General features: G+C 39.0%; 1 protein-coding gene across 1 annotated transcript; it reads right to left on the reverse strand.

The window, feature by feature from the left end:
* Window positions 1–989: 989 nt before the first annotated feature.
* Window positions 990–10178, reverse strand: GIMD1 (GIMAP family P-loop NTPase domain containing 1). Its single transcript, XM_058550627.1, is given in 2 exon segments — window positions 990–1250; window positions 9789–10178. Coding segments are annotated over 2 exon segments (651 nt in total).
* Window positions 10179–10736: the final 558 nt, after the last annotated feature.

Below are 10736 nucleotides of genomic sequence, written 5' to 3' on the forward strand. Positions count from 1 at the left end.
CTGCTGCAGGGCTGGTCTCTGAGTTTTTCCTTGTATTTCCAAGCCGAAATAGGAACCACAGCTTATGAGAAAGTGGAAAAGAAAGTGAACATTTGGTGGGCATCTACCGTGTGCTGAGTTGTGTAACCATTACAGTAACTGTGAAATAGGCATTCCCAATGAGGAAATGGGCTGTCACAAGTTTCAGTAGTTTTCCTTGCCTAGTGTCAAGTAAGCAGTGGAGCTAGTTTTTAAAATATGGATAAAAATTATTCATTTTTAACTTTAAGTATAACATATATACTAAACAGTTCATAAATCGGAAGTGTTTGTTGTTGAATTTTCCCAAAGTGAACACACTCTGTGAAACCAGCCTCCAGATCACGAAACAGAAACCGCCCCAGGCATGCTTCCACTCACTGTCCCCTCCACCCCAGGGTTACCCCTCCTTTGACTCCAACACTTCTGACAGTAGAGTAGTTTAGATTATGTTAGTTTTGATTGTTTTTGAACCTTATACAAATGGAATTGTAGTGTGTGTACTCTTTTACCTCTGGCGTCCATCTTTCAACATCGCGTCTGGGCAATTCACTGATGCTGTTACATGTGGCTGCAGTTTGCTCATTCTCATCACTGTGTACTGTTCCATTGTGTGGATATACCACAGTGTGCTTATCCATTCTACTGTTAATGGTCATTTGGGTAATTTCCGGTCTTTAGCTGTTAGGAGCAGTATTGCTATGAACATTCTGTATGTATATGTCTTAGTGCACAAATGTACACATTTCTATTGGATATATGGTTAGGAGTGTCATAGGATTTGCATTAGAAATCTTGAATCTTTTCTGTTCTTTTTAACTGCCAAACAGTTTTCCGAAGTGGTTCTACCAATGTACACCCTCATCAGCAGCATACGGGAATTCGACAGTTCACAGCCATGCCAACAAAGGCACTTTTGAAACCAGGCTTCTGACTCTAAAACCCAATGCTCTTTTCCTTTCATCTAAATTTTATTTCAAGGTAAGAACTTGGTAACAATTTTCCTTTATAAATTCCACGATTGTCTCTAAGATTTTTATTCTTTGTTCATTAAGTGAGTTTCCTTTTTTACACTGGAAAATATATCTGCGCTGAATAGAATTTAGTAGGATTAGCAGTGTATCAGAGGCCTCAAGTAAGTATTCATCTTCATTGAACCCAGCCTCTTCTATTTTTTCTGCATGGGTGAAAAGAATGGCAGTGTAATTCTTCCAAGCATGTCCCAGCAGTTCCTGAAAGAGAGAAGAATTTCAATGGTTATTTACCTTGGACTATACTCCTCAAAAACGAGCAAAGGAGTTATGGTCCAACACAGGACACTCAACAGATCTGTATGTCATTATGTTTCTAGAAGCTGTTACATGTAATGGGAAGTGAGGATGGGGTGAATAATGTAAGCTAATGGAGAGAGAGAGGTGGACTTTCTAAAAAAGACTTTAGTTCTCCATTTATTTTGTTGTTATAATATATGTATACACAACCTGAAAACTGCATATTATCAATGCTGCATATTGATATTTATATAATTACATTTACAACATTTGGCAATCATTTATGTTTGCCTGTCAGCCTGAATCTGTTAGAACCACTGAACTCCTTTAAGTCAGAGGACCTTGGCCAAGGGAATTGTCATATCTTTTTTTCTAGGTATTTTGTGTTATCATCATTACTAAAAGCATTTTCTAAGGATTTATAATTATATATTCTGGTTACAATCCATTGATTAATCAGATGACATGTAATGGAAAAGCTAAGATCAAAATACATTTTGTGATTTGGAACAACTACAAAATATTATTGTGATTCGCATCCTCTTCACTTCACATGCCTAGAATCACACCCAATTTATAGGATGACTTCCTCTAATGTGGTTGAAAAACATCGACTAGTGTTCCTTTGTTTAGTAATATGTGGAAGTTGGTTATGTAATAAATTCTTGTTTGGTTAGTGAACATAAGCTGATATAAAGCAGAAATAACAGCATGTGGCAAATTGTTCATGCAATATGTAAGGCATCTAGAAATAACCATTTAACTTTTTTGAATATTTCCAAAGTTATATGAAATCATGACAATGTGACATTAAAATAACATTCCCTCCATTCCAAACACTTCTATTACCAAAATATTTCCAAAGCGGCTACCGGTTCATAATAGCAAGAAAAATAAAAAATGCTTAGTAATAAACATAACAAGAAATATACAGGACCTTTAATAATCAGAAGAAAGAAAGAAGGGAGAACAACTAATATTTAGTGCCAGATATTATACTAAGCACTTTACATTCTTCATCTCTTTTGAAGCTCAACATAATGCTTTGTGGGATATACTGTTGTCTCCATCATGATAGGAAGAAACTGATACATAGAGACGTTGAGTACAAATCCATAGAGAGGTATTAGTACAAACTCTGGTGTAAAAAAATTTTGAAAAAATGGAAAGACAGTTTGGGAAAGCATTTTCAATGTATATAACAAACATGCATTAGTATTTATAATATTGAAAAATTGAAAGTAATGAAAGATATAAAAGAGAGAGAGAAAGAAAGAAAAAAACAAGAAAGAAAAAGGGAAAGAATAAAGAGAGAGGGAGGGAGGAAGGAAGAATCAGGACACGTAAATCTAATATGAAAATATTCATGGGAACTGTGGGACAATATAGTTAAAATTAGAAACATCTCGAGATCATGGTTACTAGTTATAACTCCTAATACAGTCTGGCTTTTATCAGAGCTATTTATTTATGTATCCCTCTCTATAACTTGATCATGAGCTCTTTGAAGGCAAGGTCTATGTCTTTGTATATCAATCAAAGCCTCTAGCACATTGTAAACTTTCAATAAATATCTGTTGGATTAATTTGCAATTTAGAACCTCACCATCATCTCAAATAGAAGATTTAGGGTTTTATTTATTTGTTTTTAGTCTTCAGTTTTGAAGTTTAATCTTTGGGACACAAATTATATTTTCCTGTAAAACTTCTCTTTTCTTCTGTAATTCATTATCATGGATTTGCCTGTAGTTTGCACTTTCTATTTTATATTCAGAGGACTCTCTCAAGGAATAGATCTAAAATTTTTCCTCATATCTGTTCAAAATTTGTCTGTCTACACCATAGAATAATTGCATATTTCTAGTTCTCCTAAAAATGCCCTGCTTCAAGAAAATTTGAATTGAAGTTTCAAGATCAGTACATTAGAGAATAATTATTTCAACAGAAAAATTCTAAACTTTACAAAAGAATTTTTCAAAGAGGTACTTTAATTGGTATATTCTTATGTGCCTTTAAAACACAAATAAGCAAAACATTAATTAACCCAACTTTTAAAGAACGTGGCTCTTGTGTACATCTAAGTATATGGGTAATGTCAACATCACATTTTAGCTAACAGTGACATAGGAAAATTAGCAGACCTCTCCAGAGCTTGTCATATATTCAGTGTATTGTGACACATCTCTCCTGCAAGAGGAGTCAGAGCTCCAAATAAATCAACAGCCGTGTTAGGGGTTGAATTGTGCACCTCCCCCTCCAAATTCATATGTTGATGTCCTCACTTCCCGCACCTCAGAATGTGACTTTATTTGGAAATAGAGTCATTGCAGGTGTAATTAGTTAAGACAAAGTCATTAGAGTGGGCCTCTAATCCAATATGATTGGTGTCCTTATAAAGCAGAAAATTGGACAAAGACATGACTGCGGGGAGAATGCCATGTGAACATAAAGATGGCCATCCATAAGCCAAGGAGAGAATCCTTGGACAGATCCTTCACTCACAGCCCTCAGAAGGAACTAACCCTGCTGACATCTATTTCAGACTTCTAGCCTCCAGAACTGAGAGACAATAAATTTCTGTTGCTTAAGCCACCCAGTTAGTGGTACTTTGTTTTGGCAGCCCTAGAAAATTAATACAAATGGTAGAAAAAATTAATGAAGTGCTAAATATATCAGACTAGGTCCTGGGAATAAAAATATTCCTGGGCCATTTACATCAGAATCACTTGGGATGCTTGCTAAAAATGCATCAGAATCTTTAGGGAGGGAGCCTGGGAATTTGAATTTTAACAAGCACTCTAGGTGATTTATTCCTTCTGCAAATATTTATTGAAGGTCTACTTTGTTCCAGGGACACAGAGTGGAACAAGACAGATGCATTTCCTGCTTATGTCTAGTGGAGATTCGTGTGTTCTAACTAAACTTAGATCGGAAGAAGACTGGAAAAACATTCTTTCAATTTGTTATCATTGCATGTGTTGTGATAGCAAATATATTGGCACTATAGAGGGTGACATTTAGCCCAGCTTTGGGTGGCTGTGGGAAGTGGGGGTAAAGTGAGGGGTCAGGAAAAGTTTCTGGCATGTGATGATGCCTTGAGCATAGGGATAAACAAGGGAATTATCGGGCAGTGAAGACATACCAAGTAAAGAGAGTGATTGAGTATTATTGGGGATTGTATAGTATTGGGGTTTTATTTCTATACAAGTACAGCTATTGATCCTTCATCACTCTTGTCTCTGGAAATTTCTCAAGTTTGGAGCTAGACCTGATATTCACCCTGTACATTACTGATGTGTTCATATTGATTGTCATAATATTGAAATGTTTAATACAAGTGATTAAATAGCTACTGCCCTTAACCTCTTGAGTACGACCCCCAGACCTACCCTCTGGGTACTGGTTGATGCATGGACCATATTTGTCATTAAATATTTTAAAAACATCGCCATAACAAAAATTCCTGCTAAATAAACTGTTTGGCTCAAGTGGTCCTTTCCTGAGTTATACATTATAACATAGAATTCTTCTCTTGCTGGGTTAGTACTTATTGCATTAAATGGTATGACTTTCACTGTGTGTCTTTAGTCCCTGGTTTTCTGTATTGTAACATTCACACGTTCCCTCTTTGTCTCTACCAGAGGTTTCCTATACTTTACACCATAATATCATTCAGGGAAAATGAGTTAAAGCACCTAAGGATAATAGATTTGTAAGCTCGACACCACTTATGAGTCCATATGTTCAGCCACTGGGAAGCTTTTACACGTTGATAATTATTTATGAAAGGATGCTCATGTCCTAAACTGTGAGAGAAATTGCACTTTTGAATTACTGCCAAAAATAGAAGAGAATGGTTGATCTAGCTTATAATCTTTAGATTGATTTTTGGCCAGAAAATAGTTGAATATTTGAAAGTCATGTCGCTTGGTGTATAGTCATCATGTTAGTGGCCAAACATGTTCTCTATGGACCCAGAGAAAGAATAATCACAGCTGATTGATACCTAACATAAAAATCCAAGAGCAAGATAAGTTAATGTAAGTTATCTGGTGTTAATAATTTAAATATAGTACTAAGGTAGATGGAAATTTTACAATCAATCACGAATTGTTTGGTTTCACAGTTCTAATGGGTAGGAGTCCATCAAGTCCTTTTGGGACAACTAGTTAGGATATAAACTTTGTTTTCTGGGAATTATGTTCATTTTCCCAGGACCTCACCAGCCCTGCCCCATTTGTTTGTGGTTGATGAAATCATAGCATCTGGACTTTTTAGGGGGAAACTTTAAAAAACGCCAACTATTACATCAACTGAGAAAAAAATTATCATGAAACAGGAAGACAATAAGGACCATTCTTTATATTTTATGCTATTCCCTTACTCTCATTCCACTTAAAGCACCACATTTTCCTTCTCAGAGAGCCAAAGCTGAATGATAAGACCTCGTTAGATCAGAGTCATAGAATATTCAGCCTTAGAGATCATCTGTCCAAATCGCCTTATTTTACAGATGAGGATCTGGGGGCCTTGTGACGTTAAACGGCTTGGCCAAAGCCACACAGCTGATTGTTGGCAGGGCTGGGCCTGTAACAGAGGTCCCCTGACTGCCAGGCCATATCCTTCCTGCTAAATTGGGGTTTCTCAGTTTAACCTTACTAAGCCAGTGAATTTTCTTCCCAGATTTTTTTCTAAATTAATAAGGAAGTTCCTATAGCTATAAATCAGGGCCGTGTAAGTTTGATTTCACTCTTACTTTCTCCTGAAGCCTATCAAGATAATCCCAAAGAAGGCTACAAATAATATGTCCCAATTAGGATAAGACAAATACTAGCAATAAAATCAAAATGAACGTAGCTTACATTTATTGTGCGCTTGCCATGTGCCAGTGTCTGAGTTAATTTACTATTATATTAATATGACATTAGTCACAAATGTAACCCAGGAAAGTTGACACTATTATCTTCCCCAATTTACCACTGAAGAGACTGAAGTTTAGAGAAGTTACTTGCCCAAGGTCGCAAAGCAAGTAGCCCCAGAGGAGCTTGGAACGCAGGCGTGACTGACTCCAGCCCCCATGCTCTGACCTCTGTGACATCCAGTAGTTCATTCCAACGGGTACTCATCACAGTCTGTGCAGTGACGACAGCAATGAAAACAGTAACAATGACAGTGATTTTCTGTGAACCTACTGGAAGTCAGGCACAATGCCTAGCACATTACATTTATTAAATATAACCCTCAGAATTTTTTAACATGGGTAAAATTATCACCATTTTATAAGTGAATAACTGAAGCCAAGAAAGTCTCAGTAACATTTGTAGACATACACCTAGAATTGTAACAAAGCTTATTTTTCAACTAAAGCCTATCGAACAACTAAGCCCATGATCTTCGCTTGGTATTTTTAGGCCTGGCATTGGCTTTTCTGGGCCTTTTGTATACACACTCACCTATGACGTCAACGGTCGAGTTGTTCACTCTAAATCAGAACCACGTGCTGGGAGCCTGCCTTACGGTAATGGTACTGGATACGGACTTGACTCAATTCCTGGACTCAGTTCCTAGTGCAGTTTGGCTGCCTGCTAGCACTTTCCTTAAGGAGACTTGATGATATCTGCTCTGATCCATTATTTGTGGATTTTTAAAAAATATTCAAATGATATTCAAATAACATTCAGATGAATCACTCCCTTTATTTCCCAATTTTGGGGAGACGACTCACTGACATCTCCACCATTTTACTGTAAATTAATGAAGACCTAACATAAATAAAGAAAATGAGAGCATTTGGGGAAATACTTCAGTTGTAGTAGCTGGCAGCCTATAACCCCTCTGTAAAATATTAGAGCACAAATTGAAAGAGATATTTAAAGAGACAACAGAGAGGTGCGGGAAAGAAGAGGTCACTCACTGCCATTGGCCTGCAGACTCCTTCCATGGCAGGCATCAGTGCCCCAGAAAGGGGGAAGGAAAAGGGAGAAGGCAGATATTCCATTCCCCATTTTGCATGAGTCAGGAAGAAAAAAAATTCCAGGGTGTGCTTGGAAGCAGAGGACCTTAACAACTCCTTGCTCCTAAGAGCTGCTGGTCCTGTTGAATATTCGGACATGGTGCAGCTGGTCCCCATCAGTCTGTGAGCATATCCAGATGGCTGCCACCAGCATCTGAGGCACCTTCAGGAAGAAGGTCATAAACGCTAGTCTGTGCTTAGGCGATCTTCAACCAGAGACCCTGGTGGAAGCCAGACTGGGACTGCAGTGTCTCCCAGGGGTCGTGGACCCCTCTGAGGACTACTAAGTCGTGGCTGCTGATTTCTGGGAGACAGAAGTTATTTATTCTCAAAAAAAATATCCTGGGTCTGAGTTTTGACCTAGCCCATGCATCTCCTCTCTGCCTCCACCTCCTGAATTGGACACTGACTTAAGGAAGGCAGTTGTCAGAGGAGAAGGCTGTATGCCAGATACCATTTAGAAAGATCAGAGACATGTATGAATTGAATTCATTTGTATAAGAAAAATTAGGGGAGTACAATATTGTTCTATATCCTAAAACTGGAACAATCTATTTTCAAAATATATGTCTTTTAAAATACCTTTTGGCTCAGCATAGGGCCAGCATAGAAAAACATTGGGAGACATATGGAAAGATTCAGATTAGTTTTTGAGAAGTATTTGTTTATGCATTTACTGAATTTACTGAATTACATCCATCTATAGTGTAAGCTAAATGTTTATTTAATAGCACCTTTAAGTGAATCTAAAAACTGTTTAAAAATTACACTGATGCAATGGCTGCAGGTTCCCTCTCGCTTGATTTCTACCAGAAATATTGTCTGAATTGCAGGCTGTAACAGTTTGGGGGGCTTTGTGGGCTTCCTTAGATTCCCATTGTTTCTTAACTGCAATCATCTCTTCTTCTTTGCTTTTGTACAGCATGTCCTTGATTTTTCAGGAGTTAGATGATGAGGATTATTTTTTATACTCTTGTCACCCTAAGTTTTTCTGCTAGTTTCTTATGATTACACATATGGCTTTTTTTTTCATTTTTAGAAACATGCACAGTTACTGAACAACAAAATGTGTGTCTGTTATTTAGAACAATCTTATGCCTTTACTAAAAAGGAAAAAACCTTTCTTTAAAGCAAAGTCCACTGTCTTTCTAAGTGTAACATCAGCATGATCAGAGATTGGACCAAAGGAAGAGTAGCATTTACACAAATGCTTCTTGAATGAAGAATGTCTGCTCTCGACTCTTCACATAGTTTACTTGTGGACCTTGTAGTCAAGATGAGTTCTCTGGGCTCAGCAACTTAACGAGGCTACTGAATAATACTAGTCAAGTCCAGCAGTTAAATTTGGGTGGCCCCAGATGAGCAAATCAAGAGATTGAATGGAATGGAGCAGCTCCATGAGCAGTTTCCGGGAACTGTTGGTCGTCCGTGGGCCTTACTCATACACATGTATGTACTGTACACAGGTATTACCACCTCATCTCCTAGCTGTGGCCACACCCAGGACTTCTCCCCTCTCCCCAGCTCCTCTCTGAGACTGGCCGAAGAAGCCTCCAACTTAGCGACTTATAATAAATAAATGAACAAACAGGGATGGGCCACTAGGCAAAGGTGTCCCATGTTATTTGTGTTCACCCTGGGGTCCCTGTGTCTTCCAATGGCTGGAATCGAGCGATTACTGACCCTACAGATGATGAGGCAAGCAAAGCATCTGAACTTCCTGATTTCTTTCCTATAAATAAAGCATGGGTCTCCCCTGAATGTTTTCTTTGACATAAGTCTGGGTGAGGCCTCCTTTCCCTAGTCATACATTATGCTACGTGGGCACTTACACATCATCTTATGCTTGTTTACCTGTTTGTCTCTTCTAGACTGTAAGCTTTTGGAGGGCCCTCTGCAGGTACTCAACACTGTGTTCATGATGGAATCGGTGAATGAACGCCCATTTGTTGGTGAACTCGAAGAGCTTGTCCCCTTGATGTTTAATGGATGCAAGTCAGTATTTTAGTTCAGTAGTTCTGAAACTTGACTGTTGTTAAGAACCATGTGTAAAGTTCATGCAAACGCAGACATGCAGGCTCCACTCTTGAGATCCTGTGTAGTAGGACCTGGATACATCTGTGTTTTTAACATGCGGCACAGTTGATTCTGATGCAAGTGGTCTGGGGACCACACTTACAAATTTACTCAGGTTTACGGTTCTTAGGGGTTTGAGACTTAGTTAACTTCTGAAGTTTAGTATCTCAGTTTTATTTCTATGGCCCAGTTGTAAAATGACTGACTGAATTCCTCTAAAGGAAATTGTAAAAATGACTCTTGTGGGGAAAATCAAGTAATTTTTTACCAACTTTTTTTATGTGAGTAGCACTTGTTTTAAACTATTTGTTTAAACGTGCTTTAAACTACTCTTTCAAGCAGGTTTTTCATAGTTCTTTCTTATTGGGATAATGTCCTCCAAATGGGAATAATGGTATTATTTGTATTACCTGGATCATCTGGACTGGGGAAGATGCTTCCTGTTCTCAGAGAGGCACGTCTGCTCTCTGGACCAGCAGTGCAAGATGGAGACCCTCTTGCCCGAAGTGACGTGCCAGGGCCTCCTTAACCTCCCATTTCACATGCCTCTTGCTCAGCCTGCTGTGTGGATAACCTGGAGCATCCAGCACCTGGACCTGCAGGGTTATCTCTTTCCCCCCTTGACGCATGAAGCCATGGAGGTGACAACTGTGGCCCAGACGACAGTCTTTGGTCACAGAACGTGGAGCAAAGCTGCTATGGAAGTCAGTGCTTCCCAGAAGAATGTTCCCGGCAGAGCTTTTTCCGCTCTGAGTCATGCCGAAGAGGGCCAGGTTGATGAGCCTCTTGGCGTCTGCCATGGCTGTGGAGAAATGAAGGCTCAGCACCAGCAGTCAGGTTCTACACTTCCCCACTGCAAGGCTTCCCACCTGGCCCGGAGTGCTCCACGTGTTAGCTGTGATTTGCTTTCCCCTCATTCATAGTGACTGAGGCATAGAGGAATGCCCACTGAAGTGGCGACAGAGGGAAGATTGAAATAATAGTAGTAGTTTGCAATGGGAGAGGGGAGAGAAGTCACGTACAGATCAGGAAGGGAGGAGGAAGCAATAATTGCAGGAAAATGAGGGGAAAAAACCCCCCAAATTACATGAAGAAAATGGAAACTGTGTTTAGGAGGAATACGTTAAGTCATCAATGTGGTGGGTGAGTTGGTTTAGGAACCGGTGCTGAGGTTCCTGAGTTCAGGACAAAGCTAGCAGCAGTGTTTGAAATTATTCACTCTTGGAAGAGAAGTGGGAGCAGAAGAGTGGAAGAGATAGCCCTTCTTGCATTTGAAACAATGTCCCCACCTCCACACTCCTGAATACGCAAGTGGCACCTGCAACAAATCATCTTTCTTGACTTCCTGAATGCTTCTC

The sequence above is a fragment of the Diceros bicornis genome, chromosome 11, assembly GCF_020826845.1.
Source record: "Diceros bicornis minor isolate mBicDic1 chromosome 11, mDicBic1.mat.cur, whole genome shotgun sequence".
Classification (NCBI taxonomy): Eukaryota; Metazoa; Chordata; class Mammalia; order Perissodactyla; family Rhinocerotidae; genus Diceros; species Diceros bicornis.